This window comes from Carya illinoinensis, chromosome 14, assembly GCF_018687715.1.
Source record: "Carya illinoinensis cultivar Pawnee chromosome 14, C.illinoinensisPawnee_v1, whole genome shotgun sequence".
NCBI lineage: Eukaryota > Viridiplantae > Streptophyta > Magnoliopsida > Fagales > Juglandaceae > Carya > Carya illinoinensis.
In genome coordinates this window covers 26,033,566-26,055,386 of record NC_056765.1, presented here as the reverse complement: position 1 = coordinate 26,055,386, position 21,821 = coordinate 26,033,566, and the positions used below count along the sequence as shown (strand labels likewise).

Genomic DNA, 21,821 nt, shown 5'->3' with positions numbered 1-21,821 from the left:
CATACTTGTTATAAATTATTGATGATATGATTTATCTGAGAATGGAAATGGAGCATCCCTGAAGGATCGTCCTAAATCAATAATAGCTTTTGAGTATCTCATAGTTTAAATGATTGATACTTGTACCAAAAGCTCATTATGATTTATGCACCTGAAGTTGCATAATTGAAAGTGTGGAAAGAATATATATTTAAATGAACGTCTCGAATATGCTTCTGAAATAGCAATATCGAGTATGCTCTTGAAGTAGTAATATGAAATGCAAACGTTCACAATATATTCTAAATTTATATCTGGTCTTTCAGTGACTCAGCAAAATAATGAACTTTTGATAAGAATTATTAGTCACGTCTTACTAGATCTACATCATTCCCTAAAGTGAATGATAATAAATTTATATCATTCTATTCCCTGAAGTGAAAAGAATGATGCGTTTTATTCAAAAAAAAAACTAAGAGATTAGACGTGATATGATTTCAGGCCAGAAGCTCGTATTGGAAAAGTTATAAGCTTTCTCTTTGAGATGATATTATACAATTATTGAATCAAATATTATGATGCATCAAAAGGTGATATGATTCAAAATAATAAGCTTTCTCTTTGAGATGATATTATACAATTATTGAATCAAATATTATGATGCATCAAAAGGTGATATGATTCAAAATATTTGTATTTTTTCATGGTTATCTTGATCATCCAAAATCAATTACGATAAGTCGAATGATTTTCATATGGACGTCCATAAAAGAACCAGAAGATTCTTTTACTATAAAGTCTTACCACCAGAAATGGAAAGAAAAATTTGCTTGAAGCAAATAAGATGAAATTATTCGACGTTATCTTGATTATCATATGTGAACCAGAAGTTCAGATGATAATTAAATTTTGGATGCAATAAGATAAAAATGTCTCATATTATAGCTGCTAAAATCCCAACGGGGATTGAAGTCCCTGTAGGACAATTAAGAAAATCAGCAGTCTAAAGACATGTCTAAAGGCATGTGAGACGTATTGATACAAAAGATAGAACATCTCAAAAGAGAAAGACACAAATAATTTGGTGCTCCTGAAGAGGCCATACCCACAAAACAAGCAATAAAGTCCATCCAAATTCTCTGTATAAAATTCTCCTATATAAACTCTTGAAGAGTGCCTCCTGAAGAGGTTTTTCATGAAAATGTCTTCCCTTGAAGAGGGACAGGTACCTGAAAATAACGAGATCTTGATACATTTCATGAATATTGGAGAAATTATGGATAGAAATAAAATCATTGTCGACAACGTATTTCCATATGAGATGGCAATTGACATTACCAGAAGTAATGATGAAAGTGAATCAAGAACCGTCGAAGAATACGACGTAAAATATTGGCCAAAATTGAAAGAAACAATTCCTACAGAATTGATCCACTAGTAAAATATGATGCATCGGGACTTATAGTCCAAACACCTAAAGAGGTGATGCTTGTTGAATATCAGTGGATATTTATAGAAAGGAAATAAAAATATGATATATAAATCACGAGTTAGTTTCTCAATTCCTGCAGAATTGATATCACTCAGTAAAATGTGATAAATATGGACTTGAAGTCCAAATACCTAAAGAAGTGATTTTTGTTAAATATCAGTGGATATTTATATACATGATATAAAAAGTCTGAAGCTTTTAATATGAAAATGTGATATAGAAATTACAAATTAGTTTCTCGAAGAAACAATATTGATATGATTTTAAAGTGGTTGAAATCATATTGAGATTTTTATTAGCATGAAAGTTACCAAAAGTTTGGATATACATGATTAACTGCATATTTATATGGATCATTGGATCATGATATATATATAAATCCCTGAAGGATAGAAAATGTCTGAAACTTCTAATATGAATACATCTGGAAATATGTATTCTATCAAGTTTCAAAGATCCTTATATGATCTAAAGCAATCCAAACGCAAATGGAAACAAGCTATTATTGCAGTTTATATATATGATTGAGGTTCCAGAAGAGCTCATGAAACTGCACATATTTGATATATAAATCTGAAACCCTTGCGGCTTTAAGGGGAAGATGGATGATGTTATTAGTTATGAAATACCATCTTTTAATACAATTAGTATTCCAGATTCATATTATGGGTTTGATATGAAGTGTGCATTATTAAAGAAGAAATAAAAGGGAGCACACAGAACATCTACCGAAAGATAGAAACACAAATATATTTGTGAAATATTATTTTATTATCTTGAAGCAAGAATTACAGAAATTTGAGGCACTTTGCCTCATTCTTCAAACGCTCTTGTTCTTCAAGAATCTGCATGGCATCCCTATCTAAAGGGGTGGGCAATCGAAAAGAAGATTTAAGTAAGGATTTTAAATTCCTATTCTCTTTCTTTATTGATTCTATCTTCATGTTGGATTCCAGAAGAAGTCGCTGAAGTATAGCAATATTCTCATGGAGATTGTCAACTCCACAAGTTCTGGATTGCAGTCGCTAAGAAAATGCGACAATGGATGATGAGTATTGGGTACCGAGACTCACAAGCTCATAGATAGCTTCATTATTTGACCTACAAGTCAGATCATTATATTGCATGATAACACCTGTGGTAGAAGCAGGAACATCTGATGAACGAGGTGCAGAATACCTCATATATTGACCCTGAGAAGATTGCTGAGCCATTGCAGAGAGAGATTGCAGGATAAGAATGCAGAAAGAGATTGCAGAGTAAAAATGCAGTATGATTACAGAAAAGTGAAGAAAATGAGATGCGAATGAAGATGAGCTGAATATCTCTTTTATAGAAAAAATTATGATACAACATCTCTCGTGAAGCAAGAGAAAAGAGATGGAATATAGCTTCATAACTCTGTGGCGTCTGACAGCACGCCTGACAGCTGCGGTGCCTGACAGCACGCCTGACACCTACAGAAGAGTTGAAAATCCGCGGTGCTTGTCTGATCTTAAAAGGTTGGCCACTGTTTTTATTAAAAAAAGGGAGGTTAGCTGTTTAATGTTGATGAATTCTCCACTAACTGTGTTATTTACAAAAACTCCAGAAGAGTACAACTCCAGAAGAGTAGTGATGAGCAGAAAGATCCAGTTGTGATTATTTTATCAATATGGATCAAGTCCACAGTTAGTTGGATGTACAAATGCGAGTTATCGTTTAGATACACACAAGAAGATCATTGCAATTCATGAGAAGAAAGTTGAAATTGATATCAAGAAGGTACGGTCAAGTAAAAATTTGGCAGATTTATTCACTAAAGCATTACCAATTGCAACATTTAAGAAGATTATGTAGAACATTGGAATGCGGAGGTTTGAAGACCTGTTATCGTACACTTTTCAGGGGAAGTAATGTTTTGAAGACTTGTGCTGATTGTACTCTTTTTCCTTCGCTAAGGTTTTATCCCACTGGGTTTTCCTTTGCAAGGTTTTAATGAGGCAATCCTAAAGCACTCGGTGATACACATGAATACTGTACTCTTTTTCCTTCGCCATTGGTTTTTTTTTCTCACAGGGTTTTTCCTTGACAAGGTTTTAACGAGGCATATTCTTTAAATATGGTCATCCAAAAGGGAAGTGTTATAAACTATCTTGAATTGTATGACTACATTTATCTAGTCGTCAAATGCATAGTGCATAGTGCTAGCATAGTACTAACATAGTGAGTTAGCATAGTCCCCTTTGTACGCCTATATATATCGTTGAATTCTTTAAGAAATTCATAAATTTGATAATAGATCAATAAGAAAATCTCCTCTCTCACTCTCTCTCAATCTCTTGAAATTCTCTCATTTTCATTAAATTTCATAACACAATCCACATTTAAGAAATTAATAGAGGCGGCGGAAGAGGAAAGTTTGGCGGCACTTGCTAATCGCTTATAACTTATATTTCTTCGTATATTTTATAGTATATCTTTCTTTGGGTCTCGAAATTGTGTGGTAATCCTTCACGCGAGAAAACAGTAATTTAAAAAATACAATATTTCTATGGTAAATTCTCTCTGAATATATTCCTGTAAAAGATTCCAAAGTTGACTTGAAATCTGGTTGGGTAGTACAGCAAATATTGTTGCCTATGCTCCACCATTTTTTTTTTCTTTTTAATTAATAAACGTGTGGTAATCCTTCATTCATTGTACTCATTTTTATAAGTTGATATAATAGAATGTTTCTATGTCAACTTTATAGTTAGTGCGTCAATTACAATACTTGCAAATAGATTTATTTGGAAAGTAATAGATTGAGACTTACCTTTGGCAAATCTCTCTAAAGAACAAATATTTTTTCTGTTTTTTTCCGTCTCTCACAGATTTGTAAAGTGCAAACTATAGTTTATATGAAACCATGACCAAATTTAAAAAGTAGAAATTGATAAAAAAAAGGGACGCTTTCACTTGCAAAAGGGGAGAGGAACTGTTGACATCGTGTTTAGTAAGGCTTTTGGATTGGACTCTCAGCAATTTGGATTTTTGATCTTGGACCTAAAAATACAAAGAAAAACTTTGGAGTCTGGCGGCCATGGTGGCAGCTGGGGGAGGATTCGATGTCTAAGTCAATAATACTTTGGGTGAAGGAGCAGGGGAGCCGTAGTAGTAAGAAGACTTTAGAAAGTCTAACCCCCATTCTAGTGTCTGGGAGTAGTTTTTATATCTACACTTGGGATCAAAGGCTCATGCCCTACCAACGAGGGTGGCGTGTTCTCCGTTGTTTCTCTAGCCATACCCATTTAATGTGTCGTGGCCCTCTAGGGAATCATTTAATGCAGCACAACCTTTGTCCTGTCTAAATGTCATGGGCATGATACATCGGATTGCCCCCTTCCTCTTCGCTTGTTGTTAGATAGTTATGGTTATTCTGTTTTGTATGGACCATTTGCCAATCTTTCCTTTGGGGTTGGCCGGCTTGGTGGGGACCCGAACATCATTTATTTCTTAATTTTCCGTCCTTGAAGGATCCCTTGGGCTGGAGTTTACCTTGGTTGCCTGGGCCCCTCTTGTTTGAGCCTATATTCCTGGGCTTATTCACAAAGAGGGAAAAAAAAGAAAAAAAGAGAAAGGCAAAATGGGTAAAAGATCGATTTCAATTTATGAACCTAGTTCTATTTTTTTTTTTTTTTTTTTTTTTTTTTTAAGAAAAAGGATTGACGTGGCATGTTATGAGAGGTTTGTCTCGTCAACATGCTTGTCTTCAACCTCAGTTACATGGTTGAAGACAAGCATTTCTTTTTTGCTAAATGCAGTGAAAGTAATATAAGGTGTGGATTTCTTGCATATAGACTGATTAAGATATTATACTAAAGATGCTTGGGAAGAGAAGACAACCTTGGCTCTTCCCCTTCTTTTTTTTTCTTGATTGAGAGATGTTCTTTATAATATTAACTTTAAAGAGAGAAAACTCCATTTTAAAGAGTTTTGAGTGTTTTTGGCAGCCCCCTTGCATCTACAATGGATTTTATCAGACTACTTGTGGATGTAGGCTCTAATGCCAAACCACTTAAATCCTTCCTTATGCTATTTTATTTATTTTCTTTCATGATTATATCATTCCCATTTTTCATCATCTTTAGAACCATACCATTGATTGTTACATCCAAAAGTGACATCAAATAGAGAGATTAGGGGTGCTACCAGCCCTTGCAAGCAGGGTTTATGGTGACCTCTTGCCTCCACTCCACTCTCATTGGAAGGATTGGTACTCATTTCCAATCTTAAGAGAAAAGAGAAGTCCTATTCACCCCTATAAGTGGGTAGTTTGAAAATGCTTCTTGCTGTTTGAGCCCCTGAGCTCTTTGTCTGGCTGCCGAGGCCAAATTGGCCCCCTGCCGCCCACCCCTACTTCTCACCCATAATTTCAAAAATTTAAGATAAAATAATTAACAATTAAAACAATGAATATTCCAACCAAAACCCTCTAAGCAACAATTTCAACAAAAAGAATCAATAGTATTAACCCAAGAAAGAGTATAAGAAAAAGAGGAGAAGACCAACAACCAGGAGGAAGAAGAGGAGTGAAGAAAATGAAGTAGTTGTGCTAGACAAGATGAGAAAGAAGAATCCTAGTTTTGTATTACATATTTTTATTTTATAAACAAAATATAAAGTATAGGGTGGATATATACAATGTGGCTTTTTCTTCAACCAGGATCACGCGCACTCCTTAATATTTTTATTTAACGTAGGGGACGATCTTGTATATATATAAAAATCTAAATTAGAGAGTTTCCATCAAGCAATTGGGGTGACTTCAAATATTTGATCCAACAAAATTGTAATTTAACTTCGCAAGACGGATGGTCGAGCGCCAAATTTGATGCTCATGGGACTTAAAATTATAAAAAGTTGTCTGTTATACATTTTTTTAGATAATTACAATTTTTATATTATGGAATGGCAAGAGCCCAACAATGATATGGCCCGATAAGGATATATAATTGTTTAACGTTGATACGATGCTTGGATACTTATCCATGAAATAAATAATAAATAAAATTTTTAAAATGTCAATTAAGATAGAGATGTAAAGATTTATGTTATTTGTATAAAAGTCTTTGTCTATAGATTGTTTGAGAGTGAAATCCATTATGTAACTCTTATACAGTTTCTTATGACGTGACGTACCTCTCAATAAAATGTAGAGAATATGGTTGAGAAGAGGTTGAAGACGAAATTATCCTTGTAAAGACTTGGAGAGAGAGAGAGTGTCCCAATAGAGTGTATATCATGTCCTTGTGAGTGTACAGAAAGAGAAATAATATTTATAATTATAGAGTATGCATTCATTTTAAAAAAATAAAAAGAATAAATAGAAGATTTAAATAAAAAAATTAATTTTTTAATAATAGACCCTATATTTTTTAAAGGTAGTGTACAACTTATGGACAATTAATCTGTAGAAAAGCTTTCCACTTTATGAAGATCATTTTATACTGTATTCTTCCATATTTGGAATAGCCAAGTTCTACTTATTTTATGTTATTTTAATATTATTGTATGTGAATCAACATCTTCTGACTTAATCTCTTCACTGTCTTATCGTTATTTTTTATTCTTAACAATGAGCTGTTCCTTTAATTCATTTTATATCTAACGTAAACTTGATATGCAACTCATTCACAATCTCTGTTATAAATAATAAAAACTTGCAGCCCACATTTAATAAATTAATAGAGGTGGAGGAAGAGGAAAATTTGGCGGCACTTGCTAATCGCTTCTAACTTATCTTTCTTCTTCTATTTTATAGTATATCCTTCTTTGAGTCTCGAAATTGTATGGTAATCCTTCACGCGAGAAAAAAAGTATTTTAAAAAACATAATATTTCTATGGTAAATTCTCTCTGAATATATTCCTGTAAAAGATTCCAAAGTTGACTTGAAATCTGGTTGGGTAATACATCAAATATTGTCGCCTATGCTCCACCATTTTTTTTTTTTCTTTTTAAGTAATAAACGTGTGGTAATCCTTCATTCATTGTACTCGAACCGATCCATTGACCACGCATGCTTCATGTCTACTAGAGATTCATTTTTTTAGGCAGGAATGATGATGCCTTGTGGGCATTATTTGTTGTATTAAAATTAAGGAGATAATGTAAATTGTAACGTTTAGACGTTGAGTTGATTTAAATTTTTTATAAATAATAATGAGTTGAGATGATAGAGTAAATTTTGTAAAATTTATTTAAATTGAGTTTAGATATATTTATAAAAAGTTGAAAAATATTATGGATCGTGTGTAAATATATATTAAGTTAAAAAAAGTTGTGGGTCCCATATCTGTAAAGATGTTTTGAGTTGAATTGAATTTAATAATTTAAAAATTAGGTATTTAGATGTTAGTTTTAGTTTAAAATTAAACTAAACTAAGTTAATCTCAGTTCTATTTAAATTCTAAAAGGAGCCTAAAGAGTAGAGGTGCTTAATGCTTTATATATTTAGAAAGCCTAATTATCTTTTTAGTATTACTATTGTAAGTTCTCTGCACCACACATGATTTATGTGACATAATTTAATTTAAAAGATAAATTTTAAAATTTAAATCTTACCAATCAAATTTTATCATTTAAATAATATAAATAGTATATTCTACCCACCAACTTCAAATAACTCTTTCCATTTACCATAGAAGCATACATATAGATAGCGATGTTTGAGTCACATCAATAAACGTGAGATGCATGTTCACTTATTAGTTGATTTCAGTACCCCACACTGGAGGAGACTATAGTCCCTGCCAAAATTGGTAGAAGAAGTCTTCCATGAAACTTCTTGGATCATTTCGCCAAAAAAATGAAAGAATTTAAAGCAGTTTATACACTGATATTGCCCAAAGACGCACTAACCATTTTCGGGGACTTGCAAATCTGATATTTCTTGACTAAAATCAAATCAAGTAGCAAAATATTTGTGAGCATATCATGTATGCATGCAGCATGCATCTTGGAGCACGCTTTTGAGTCATGAATCATGATGGGAATACCAAAGCCAATACAAAGACTTGATTCCTATTCGTAAAACCTTGAATACATTTAAAAATTTGAGTCATCTTGCTGGGATGTGATCTGGGTCCACTCTCAAATCAACACACCCAACCTCAAGTCCCACCCTCACCACACCACCCCACACCACATCTCACCTCACCTTCCTCTCTGATGTGGGGATGTTATCTTCTTAAAGGTGTGCTTCTGGTTGTCAGTAAGGTGTGGGGTCTTTCTCTCTCTCTCTAGATATATATATATATATTGATGGGTCCTCCTTAATCCATCCACAGACCTCAGTTTACCTTCCTAATCCCACTTTCTCCCTTAGTCCTTCATATTTTCTGTGTTTTTGTTTCTCCAAACTTTCTCCAAACCCCCTTCCCCCCAGTTGGCCTTCTAGCTACCACTCTCCCTTTGAGCTTTGAGCTACTCCTCACATCTTCCTTTTCTGCTCAATCACATCTTCCTTTTCTGCTCAATCACTCCCAAAAGAAAAGAAACGAAACTTAACGAATTTTCTATGGTTTTCTTTCTCACCACAAGGAAAGCTGATCTTTAATCTTTGTTTCTGTTCAATCAGTGATAGAACAACCATGGAATTCCCATTTCCCAACCAAATCCCACATTCAAATTCGATTCTTATTTTCATGTGATAACTGCTTTCAGACTCTCGCGGCTACTTGAGCTACTCCTCGCTACGAATTCTAGCTCTCTCTCCAACAATCTCGAATCCCACTTCCTTACAAAACCCAACATTCTTATTCCGTTTTCTTTTGCATTTCATGATCCAGATTTGCCCCCTTCTCTCTGTTCCGGTGCCCCAAATTTCTTGAAAGCGAAGATGCATCTGAATCCCCTACCTTCAACTTCCCCACATCCTGCTACTAGTGGTCGTCTCTAGCGAAACTTGTCAACCAGTTCGGCGATTCATTGTGCCAATGAAACGGTCGGTCCGCCCTCTTTTCAGCATTCTTCTGCTCTTCGTCTTCGCCGCCACCATCAGCTTCCGCTCAATGATCCGCCACAGTGTGGGCTCGGGCGTTATCGAGTTTGACCTGATCAATATGTTCGGGCAGACGCCGCCGCCAGCGCCTGTCTTTAACTCCACGCTGCTCCAATATGCCGCGATGGACATGGGTGAAATACGAGCAAAGCAAGAGATTGAGCGCTTGTTGGATGGAAACTTTACTGACCAGGTAAGGTACAGGACCTTCTTCGCTCGGCGAAGGTTCAATCACCACGATGTCAGAGCGAGGTCCTGGGATGGACTGCCGTGGACAATGCAGCCGTCACAGTTACATCGTTATATGTTGGATTTCCGACGAGTATTGCAAGAATGGGCTCGAAAGAAAGCGTTCTTCCAGCCGGAAATCATGACGGAGCTGACGAGACAAATGAAACACCCGATTGACAAGCACATTGGTTTAGTGGGTTCCGACCGACGGTACGCGTCGTGTGCGGTTGTGGGAAACAGTGGGATTTTGCTGAAAAGTGATTATGGCGATCTGATTGATAGTCACGAGGTTGTGATAAGATTGAATAACGCCAGAATCAAGGGTTTTGAGCGCGATGTGGGATCAAAAACCAATGTTTCGTTTGTAAATAGTAACATTTTGCATTTTTGTGTGAGGAGACAAGGGTGCTTCTGCCATCCATATGGGCTAAAGGTACCGATCGTCATGTACATTTGTCAACCGGCGCATATCTTCGACTACACCGTCTGCAATTCCTCCCATAAGGCTCCTTTGCTCGTCACCGATCCGCGTTTTGACGCTCTGTGCGGTAGGATTGTAAAGTATTACTCGTTGAAAAGATTTGCAGAGGAGACGGGGAAGGCATTGAAGGAATGGGAAGCTGTTCATGATGGTCCTAATTTTCATTACTCTTCAGGTATGCAGGCTGTGATGTTGGCTTTGGGAGTATGTGATAAAGTCAGCATTTTTGGGTTTGGGAAATCGGCTTCGGCTACGCATCACTATCATACCAATCAGAAGGTTGAGCTTGCATTGCACGACTATGAAGCAGAGTATGCCTTCTATCGAGATGTGATTGAGAAGCCGTGGGAAATTCCCTTCATTTCCGGCAAATTCAAGATTCCTCCTACGGTAATATACCATTGATCTTTTTTTTTTTCGCCTCCTATTCTGGCCAATGTAAAATATGTAAAATGGAAAATGCAAGTAAAATTCAAGATTTAGGTCCACATTTCTTTGTGTGGCAAAATGTCTGCTTCTCTCTAATTGAAATCATTATTTCTTTTAACCCAAACTAAACATTTTCTACAGGGAAAAAGGTAGGTAGACTGATTGGTCTACCGATGGAATGTCCGGTCGGTGTATTCCTGTCCCCCTTTCTTCTTCTTTTATTTTATTTTTAATTATTATTATCATTTTTTTAAATTTGAAAAAACTCTCATTTGTGTTACTTATGAATTAATCGTATACAAACAATCAAATTATCCTGTGTAACAACTTTTTGAACTTCTTGGACAACTCTCCATCCAACCTGTTCCTCAACTAAGAAAAAAGAAATTCTTGCAAGCTTATGTGCAACTTGATTACATTCCCTAAAAGTATTATGTACTTTCCGCCTTGGCCTCTATCATTTCATATCTTCTACCATTTGACCATACTTTCCTTGTCATTGTTTACAGTCTTCATTACTTTTTTTTTTTTCCTTAACCATTAAGAAATAGATTTGTTAATGTTTTAGAAAAAAGAGAAAAGAAAAAGAAAAAGAAAAAGGAATGCATGTATTTCTTAACGTTTTAAGAAAAAGAAAAGAAAAAAAAGAATTCACCAATTGGGCATTCCATCAGTTGACCATCAGCCTCCGTAGAAGCTCACTTTCTACAATACGAAGATATATTAATACATTACGAAAATATTCCTATAATTAATATAAGTAGTGCTAGCGTGCGGCCTAGCTTTGACTGTTGGGTGTGCTTGCTAGCACAAATTTGTTTTTTTTTTTTTTTACATTTTTTAACATATTTAAATATTTTTAAAAAATAAAAAAAATTTACCAATATACTAATATTCACCTCCTTAATCATTAAGTAAAAAAATAAAAAACTTTTAAATACATGAGCAGTCAAAATGAGGGGGCAAACTCAGGCAGTATACTAGTATTTTCCAATTAATATTGGGATTTATGGTTGGGTAGCATTTAATGTGGTGCAGTTCATAGACTGCGTAACAGCTCGCAAAAAATTCAACGAAAGAATTTCTTTAGGCTTTTGGAATCTTGTGAAAATCTGAAAGTTTTCATGAATCAACCCAATTGCATAGTTTTTAATTTGTTAGCATGGTTAGTGTTATCACTCACGATGGTATCAGAAGTGTGATTTTATTCATTTGAGCCACTTAGAAGTGTAAGAATGAGAAACAATCTGTGCCATTAATTTCATATGAATATTTAAGATTTAATGCCGCAGTAAAAACATTTTCAATTTTCGGAATAACGTTTATTTGAAAACACGTTTTGATTATTTCGAGGTATTTTGGAGTCGAATCTCGATAAACGACTTGCACTTTGAGATTAGTATGAATATTTAAAATTTTTCAGTCCAAAGTTATTTTTCACTTTTTTGTAATGAATAGCAACCTCGGTGTTAGTACGTAGAGAAGTGTTTTTAAAATCATAGTATAGGTTGTCTAAATTAGATTAGAGAAGTTTTATTTGGATACTGAATAGGATCTTAGCCACATTTGGAGAATATTATTGGAAACTTAGTAACAAGAGTAATAATGAGAAATAAATATGAAGGAAATCAAGTTTTGTGCTCATGTCACCTACACCAAACATTATTCCATCCAACCATCAAGTTTGTATCAAACCAAAGAGGGTTTCAACCCTAGTGAAACCACAAATAATTGAAATCCAATTGAAATCCCAAAAACTTGGAAAAAACTGAAACTTTAAATGGTTTTCCCCAAATCCAAAAGTTTGGCTCCAAACCCTAAATGAACCACGTTTTAGCTTATTGTTGAATCATTTGATTAAATCACCTACATATGTTATTAAACACTCAAATTCATATTATTATATCATTATTTATTATTTTATATTTTGGTAATGTTATTGGACCAAGAAAAATTAGATTTGGATATAATAGCAACCAAACCTCAACCAAACCCTTTTGAGACCCTAAATGGGAAGCCCATTTGGTTAAGGCTCACGAAATTGAGCCACCAAAACAAGGTTTGTGGAGGAAGTTTCCCCCTTCCATGGTAATCCTAACACTGTCTCACCACCACCTTTCAAAAGGAAGCTTCCTTGGTTGAAACCATTCACTATTGCTCATGGTTTTACCCCTGGTTTTGGTAGATACCCCCATCACTCTAAGCATCATTCACACCCTTCATATCACCCTTTAGATGAGTAAGAGGCTTCATGATCCTTCCCCATTTTATTTGGTCACTTTCCAATCCTTTTCTTGGAGAGAAAACTAGATAAGCTCTTAGGCCGATTTTCTTACTTACCTTGCTCAACTTTGTTGAAGTACATTAATGCATTTTCTCATGAAGTCTCCTTCAAGAAAGTTGTTCTTATTTGAGTTTAGTTTCTGTTGGTATGTTTTGTGTTAATTTTTGTGGTCATTGGATGGGTGAAAAGTGGGTTTAAGCATGAAGCTATCATTCTAAGTGATAAACTGGACAATGTGTGATATTTTGATGATTTGACCAAGTTATTGCCAAGATATTGGTCAGATTTTTTTATGGAGTATATTTAACATACTAATATATAAGATTGATGAATATTCATTGCATGTTATAAGCTTTTGATGAAAGTTTTACTTAGATCTAAAAAGTTGAAAACTGGAAGGTTGAAAACCGTTTCTATTTTGAATAAGCTTGAATCTTTTGTCGAGAGAGCATGCTTCAATGGCTTTAATATTTTTTTATGATGTTTGGTTAGGTCATATATTTGAGGGTTTTCAGGTAGATTGATGTTTTGATTTAATTTTTGCCATTTGATCTTGAATTTGATGCTTGAATCTACTTTAGGACACGATATACTAACCATATGATGTTGTTGATTTGTGATTTATTTCATGCTATATTTTGAATCAAAGGGTTTGCTCAAAACCAAACCAAATAGGAATCGGTTTTGGTGAAAGTGTTAAGGCCAAGTGCTTTAAGAAGGAGTTTTGTGATTTTTGTGGTTTTGACTTGATGATTCAAAGCATAATAGTTCTTATGAGTATGTTATGAATGTATTGGAAGTATTTTTTTTTTTTGAACTTTTGAAGTTCTTGGAGTGCTTTTAAAATAGATAAAGCCTTGAGAGTCAAGGGTTGTTCTTAAGGTTAGAAACATGAAGTTTTGCATTGATAAGATTTGTGATTTTGTTAAGTAAGTTTTGTTAGCTTTTCTTGTATGTTATTTGATCATAGGATAGGGTTTTACATGTTGCAATATTTCGGTTTAAGTATGAGAAACGAGGTTTGAAAAAATTGCTATAATAATCATGAGATTTGGCTTATGTATGTTTCAACCTTGTCATGGTTGATATAGTTTTGATGTGTTTTTAGATTTTCTAATTAGATATAAGGATTTCGGATAAAATTTACATAAGAAATGTAAGTTTTGGAGTTAGGATATGAAATCTTTAAGTTAGGGGTAATATGGTCATTTTTCCACATGTTAAGGGGTAAAATGATAATTTTATTCTAAGATAGTAGTTTTTAAACTATTAGTGATGAGTTTTGAATGCTTAGAAATCTCTGCTTAAAGTTTCTTATATTTTGCACATTTTTACCAATCATGCAATGATCACTATAAGTTAGCCTCTTATTTGCTATAAGCAAAAATTTTGTGTTTGTATGGTAGAAAGAGACCATCATCCATGTTTATTATGGTTATTATAAACATCATATTAATATAAACGTCATGTTTATAATGTGATGTTTGTAGATGGTAGGCACTATTGAACTTCAAACTACACAATTTCTTGACATGTTTACAATAAGTATAATAAACATGATGATGGTCATTTACCACCATACATATACAATATCCTTATAGCAAGTTAGACACTAACTTAAGTGATGATTGCGTGACAGAAGAAAATGTGAGAAATATGAGAAATTGTAAGTAGAGATTTTTAGACATCAGAAACTCATCACTAACATTTTAGAAACATAAAAAAACAATCTTAGAGTAAAATGACAATTTTATCCCTAACTTAAGGATTTCACATCCTAACTCCATAACACCAAAATATAAATTTTGTCTTGAATTCAGATCTCTAATTATAAAAATTTAAAACTCATGACGACTATATCGACCATGACAAGGCCATAACATACATAGGCCAAATCTCTTAATTTTTGTTACAATTCTATAAAAAATCTCATTTCTCATGTTTAAACTGAAATATTGCAACATGTAAAATCATATCTTATAATCAAATAACATACAAGAAAAGCCAACAAAACTTACTTCACAAAAATCACAAATCTTTTTAATATAAAACTTCAAGTTTTTAAAACTTAAGCACAACCCTTGATTCTCAAGGTTTATCTCTTTTTAAAACAACTCTAAGAACTCTAAAAGTTTAAAAGCATACTTCCAATGTATTCATAACATACTCCTAAGAACTAAAATCTTTTGATTAATCAAGCCAAAACCACAAAAGTCACAAAATCCATCTTGAAGTGTTCATCCTTAACACTTCCACCAAAACTGATTCCTATATGGTTTGATTTTGTTCACCCCTTTGATCTGAAACATAATAAGGAATAAATCACAAATCAACAACATCATATGGTTAAAATTCATGTCCTAAAGTAGATCCAAGAATCAAACTCAAGATCACATGGCAAAAACCGAATCAAAACATCAATCTACCCGATAACCTCAAATACATGACCGAATGGTACTCCTTCATGCATAAAATATCATATATTTAAAACCAACACAAAGAATCTTTAAAATAACATCCTAACATGTAAATAAAATTCTTAAGATTATCAAATAAAAAGATTAAAGCCATTAGAGCATGCTTTCTCAACAAAAGATTTAAATTTATTTAAAACAGAAACTGTTTTCAACCTTCCAGTTTCAACTTTTTGGATCTAAGTAAAAATTTTATCAAAAGCTTATAAAATGCAACGAATCATCATTAATCTTATATATTAGGATATTAAATATACTCCATAAAAAATAGACCAATAGCTTGACAATAACTTGGTCAAAATCATCAAAATATCACACACACTATCCAATTTATTGCCAGAATGACCTCTTCATTATTAAACTAACTTTTGACCCATCAAATGACCATGAAGATCGACATAAATACTTGAAGAGGAACAAATTTTTGGAAGTATAATTTGAGAGAAAATACTTACAACTGCTTAAAAGAAAAGTCGAGCAAGGTAATATATAAAATCTGCCTTAGAACTTCTCTAGTTTTCTCTCCAAGAAAAGAGTTGGAAAGTGACTAAATGAAAAGGAAAAGGAACTAAACGCCTCATACACATCTAGAGGGTGATATCAAGGGTGTGAATGACACTTAGATGATAGGGTTGTTAGCCAAAACTATGGGCAAAACCTTTGGAAACAGTGAATGGTTTTCACCCAAGGAAACTTCTTTGTGAATGGTGGTGGTGAGGTTGTTCTTGGCCTTCCCATCATGCACTATTTGGGCCTACTTTGGGCAGTGTTAGGACTGTTGTGGTAGGGGGAAACTTCCTCCACAAGCCTTGCTTTAGTGGCTCAATTTCGTAGGCATTAACCAAATGTGCTTCCATTTAGGGCTTCAATGGGGTTTGAGTTGATACTAAGCTGAAATCCAATTTTTCTTAGTCTAATAAAATTACCAATGTTTAAAAGAATAAATATTGATACAATAACATGAATTTGAGTAATTAATAGCATGTGGAAGTGATTTAATCAATTAATTAAGCACTAAGCTAAAACCGGGTTCATTTAGGGTTTCGAGGCAAATTTTGAGATTTGGGGAAACCATTTAGGGTTTGGCATAAATTGTATGGTTGTATAGAATAGTGTTTGGCTTAAGTGTTATGATCACAAAATTTGATTTTGTTCATATTTCCATCTCATTGTTCCTCTTGGTGTCAAGTGTCTAATACTATTTACCAAGTGTGGCTAAGATCTTGCCAAGTATCAAAATAAAACTTCTCTAACCTAATTACTATAATTTTGAAAACACTGCTCTAGGTGCTAACAACGAGGTTACTATTCATTCCAAAAAAGTGAAAAATAACTTTGCATTGTAAAATCTTAAATATTCATACTAACCTTAAAGTGTAAATGCTTTATCAAAATTCGACTCTAAAGTGCTTCAAAATAATCAAAACACGTTTTCGATCAAGCATTATTTTAGAAATCGAAAATTATTGCGCCATAAAATCTTAAATATTCATAAGAAACTAATTGCGCAGACCGTTTCTCGTTCTCACACTTCTAAGTACCTCAAGTACATAAAATCACATAAACTGGCGCCACAGTGAGTAGCAAAGCTAATGCCGACAGACTAAAACCTATGCGATTCGATTCATTCATGAAAACTTCTAGCGGGTTGTTACATCCTCCTCACCTAAAAAAATATTTCGTTCTTGAAATCTACGCTTTACTAAAAAACAACCATACCAATCAAGGGAGAAGATGTTGCTCACTAAGCCTACTGTTCGTCACTGGACGTATCGTCGCTAGTTGGTGTTGCCAGGGCTAAGTCGATGTCTATCAGCATAGTATGCTACGAAAAATAGTAGAATGCATCATCATCTAGATCGTATGCCATGTTACCAAAGTGACTTGGGCCAAGGTGCTGCTCGACCTCCTCATCATTGCTTTTAGGCACGTGACCTTCCATGAGCAATCATCCTCGATGAGTAGAGGACATAGATGACCCTAACGTTGTGGGTTCAAGATTGGCGGATACGGTGCACCCCTCTGCCGCTTGGCTAGATTTAGCTTTGTTTTGTGCCATTCCTTCCTTGACGCTATCCTGACCCATCCAAGTAGTCGGGTGAAATGGTGGGTAATGTTCTTCGTGAGGCAAAGCCTTCCTCTTGTAACCTACCCCATTCCTATCTATATCCATTACGTGAGTGCGATGGTGCTACTGGTGCTCTATCTTCAGCCAATAGGCAGCTATATGCTTATCTAATTGAGCAAGTAGCCTCCTGTGATGTTCTTCTCTCATTTCGCACACTAGTTGTCAAAAATGGTCAATTTTCTAGCAGTCTTTAACATGTGTGCCATGGAACTGCAAAAGACATAATCAAAATGGAGAAAATAATACATAGCACACACTAAGGATGGTCCACAACTATTAATGAAAACATATACTTTATTTGATATCCAAGCAATATGAAGTACAATATCTGACACAAACAATCCCATACATAAGTGAATCATAAAATATTGACTATGCCAAGACCAACACAAAACAAGACTAAATTAGGTTCCAAACAACTGGTGGCAATTGGCTTGTATATCAACTTTTTTCTCCGAGGTCACTTCCTGGATATTATGATTTTGCCAAAGTACCTTGACCATAGGAATCTTGAAGTTCTGTAACTCTTTTTCCTTCTAACCAATGATCTGTACTTGCTTTTTTCTCATAAATCAGGTTGGATTGTAGACGTATGCTATTGAGGTTTACTACTGTTGGTGTCTGATTCCCAAAACTCTTTTTCAATGAGGACACGTGGAATACATTTTGCATTCCATGGAATTAAGTTGGTAACTCTAGACGGTATGCAACTTCTCCCACTTTTTCCACTATCTCATAGGATTCTACATTTCTTGGACTTAACTTGCCTTTGACACCGAATCTACTTACTCCCCTCATCGGAGATATTTTCACATAAATCTAATCTCCAACTTGAAACTCTATATTCCTCATTCGGTTATCAGGCGTCTCTTATTGAATTGCTCATTCAATGAGTAATCTCAATATTATGCCTTGAAGAGGACTCAAACCTTCACACTTTTTAGCACGAGATTTTGAGTGTCGTGTGTCTACCATTTCAGCGTAGCTCTTCTATTGACTCTGTGACATTTTCATCATTTTTCTGACTGTGTGGACTTGGTCCTTTGTTTCTTGTAGGATTTTTGGTCAAATTACCTTACTTTCTCCTAATTCATCCCAATATAGCGAGGATATACACTTCCTGCCATATAAAGCCTCATCATAAGGTGCTATCTGAATGGTGGCCTGGAAGCTATTGTTATAAGTAAACTCTACCAGAGGTATTTGTTTCTCCCTATTTCCTTTGTGCTCCATTACAGAGGCTCTAAGCATGTCTTCTAACATATGAATCGTCCACTTTGTTTTTCAGTTTGTTTGCAGATGGTAGGCACTACTAAATTTCAAACTAGTGTCGATCAAACTTTACAAACTCTACCAGAATCGAGACATAAAATTAGAGTCTCTATCTAACACGATCATCTTAGGTACTCTGTGCAATCTAATAATCTTTAATACATAAATCCTCGCCAAACTCTCCAAAGAATCTGTATTCTTGATAGGTATGAAGTGAACACTTTTTGTCAAACAGTTAACTATCACCTAGATAGTATTGTTCTCAGTTGAGATTCTTGAAAAACCCACTACAAACTCCATCAAGATATCTTCACACTTTCATTCTGGGATTGACAGTGATTTCAATTCACTTGCCAATTTCTGATGTTCTACTTTATCTAGTCTGCAAACAGAACACTTGTTCACAAATTCTGCCACATCCTTCTTTATTCATTCCCAATAGAAATGTTGCTTTAGATCCTGGTATAATTTCGTACTACCAGGATGTTTGCGTAAGGAGTGTTATGAGCATCCATTAACACCCTCTCCTTTAGCTCCTGATTTGCTGGGATGACTTTTGGGTCATTGTAATACAAACGTCCATCTCTTCTGACACTATCCTTCGTTCCTTTCAATCTCTTGACTTTTTTGATGAATTTGGCAAGTTTGCTATCTTCCTTCTGATGGTTTTGTAATTCTTCCCAACCTAATGGAATGAACTCTTGGACTGCGGTCAGAACGACTTCCTGACTACTATTCCTGATCAATAGTTTTCTCATACTGGATAAGAGGGAACTTACTTCTGATGATGGAATAGACGAATCTTCCGATCTGCTTTTACGACTTAAAGCATGTTGGCCTTCCCAGGTTAGTACTTGACGTTGCAATTATAGTCACTAATTATTTCCAACCATCTCCTCTGCCTCATGCTTAAGTTTTTTTGCTCAAAAAGGTACTTTAGGCTTTGTGATCTGTGAAAAATTCACACTTTTTACCATACAAATAGTGTCTCCAAATTTTAGGAGTAAAAATCATTGCAGCTAACTCCAAGTCAAGAGTAAGATAATTCATCTCGTGATCATTTAATTGATGTGAAGCATAAACAACTACCTTCCCTTCTTGTATTAGCACACATCCAAGTCCTATTTAGATGTATTGCTATACGCTTCAAAAGGCTCAAGATAGTGTAAATACTGGTGTTGTCATAAGTCTTTTCTTCAACTCGAGGAAACTCGACTCGCACTTATCACTCCAAATGAGCTTCATATTCTTCTTAGTTAAGGCGATAAGTGGTCTAGACAAAGTAGAGAACCCTTCCACAAACCTCCTGTAATAACCTATAAGTCCTAAGAAACTTCAGATTTTGTGCATACTGGTCAGTCTCTACCAGTTTTTTACTACTTCAATCTAGTTGGGGTCTACTACTACTCCTTCACTAGAAACTATGTGACCTAGAACTCACTTATAGAGCTTGACATACAACTTCTGCTCTTTAAGTATAGCCAGAGGCATATTTAGATGATTTTTGTGCTCTTCCTCGCTCTTTGAGTAGATTAGGATGTCATCAATGAATACGATAACAAAACTATCCAGATTTGAACATTCTTCTATTCATCATTTCCATGAATATTGCTAGAGCATCAGTTAACCAAAAAGGCACCAAAAACTCGTAGTGGCCATAACTTGTCTTAAAAGTAGTTTTCGACACACTTTGTTCCTTGACTTTTAGTTGATGATATCCCGATCCTAGATCGATCTTTGAAAACACTACTGCTTCTTGCAGTTTATCCAACAAATCGTCGATCCTTGGTAACAGATACTTGTTCTTGATTGTCACATTGTTTAGCTCTCTATGGTCTATTCACATCCTCATGGAATTATCTTTATTCTTTAAGAATAGCACATGTGTTCCCCAAGGTGAATAATTGGGACAAATAATTGATTCTCTAACAATTGCTCCAATTGCACCTTGAACTCTTTCAAATCAGAGGGGTCCAAACGATATGACGCCTTGTGTGTCGGAGCTATCATAGGTTCCAACTCTATTTCAAATTCCATTTCTCTATCCGGTGGCAATCCGGGTAGCTCGTTGGTGAAAACTTTAGGAAAGTTTTCAATTACTGGTATCCCATGGATTTCTTCACTCTCGACTGTTTTCTCCATAGTCATTAATAGAAATGCTGAGGCACCATTCTCAATGCACTTCCTAACTTGCAAAGTCGAAATCACTGGGGGGGTGGCCTTAACTGACACTCCTACGTAAATCATCTTGTCTTCACTTGGGGGTTCAAACACAACTTCTCGCTTCCGATAATCTATCTTAGCATAGTGCTTGAATAGCCAATCCATCCTCAAGATTAAGTCGAACTCCATTTGATTGAATACTAACAAGTCAGCCTTCAATGTACTCTTCTTTCTAGCTCCATAAGACAATCCTTAACTAAATGAATACACTCTATCGTATTCCCTTAAGGAATTTTCACTACAAACCTTTGAGGTAATAGCTCGGTTTGCAAACTAAAAATCCATGCAAACGCTGCAGACACAAAGGGCTACGACGCTCCCAAATCGAATAGTGCACAAACCGTGAAGCTTAATAGGTTGACGTTTCCTAATAATAATATAGTGCGATACTAATATTATTACCAATCATATCATTCAAGCTAAAAATAAATGCACAAATAATAAGGAAATACCAGTAATGACACCAACTTCCTCGATTGCTGATGCTTTAGCATTGATATCACCTGGGGTTACAACATTCACGCACACCGGGACATGGGGCCTTGGCTTGTTATCACCAGCTCCACTACCTTGTACGGTGTTGGGACAATCTCTGATCAAGTGTCTGGGCTTTTTGCTTCGAAAACAAACTCCATATCCATAGCGACATTCTCCAGGGTGATGCTTTCCACACTTTATGCACAATGGGTGGAAAGACGACATCTGTCCTACTCCTATCCCCTTGCCTTTAACCGGTCTAGGAAAAGATCTTCCCTTTTTAGCACTACTACTTGCAGCAAACTACATGGTCCTCTTTTGTTCAG

At 34.9% G+C, this 21,821-nt stretch overlaps 1 protein-coding gene across 1 annotated transcript; it reads left to right on the top strand.

Annotated features, from left to right (window-relative positions):
• The first annotated feature begins 8,763 nt into the window (after positions 1-8,763).
• On the top strand, positions 8,764-10,716 carry LOC122293234 (beta-1,6-galactosyltransferase GALT29A). Its single transcript, XM_043101753.1, has one exon. The coding sequence runs from the start codon at positions 9,432-9,434 to the stop codon at positions 10,611-10,613; it is 1,182 nt and encodes a 393-aa protein (XP_042957687.1). The 5' UTR covers positions 8,764-9,431; the 3' UTR covers positions 10,614-10,716.
• Positions 10,717-21,821: the final 11,105 nt, after the last annotated feature.

Excerpts from the sequence above, each read along its gene's own strand:
- LOC122293234 (XM_043101753.1), top strand. The coding sequence starts at position 9,432 with ATGAAACGGTCGGTCCGCCCTCTTTTCAGCATTCTTCTGCTCTTCGTC.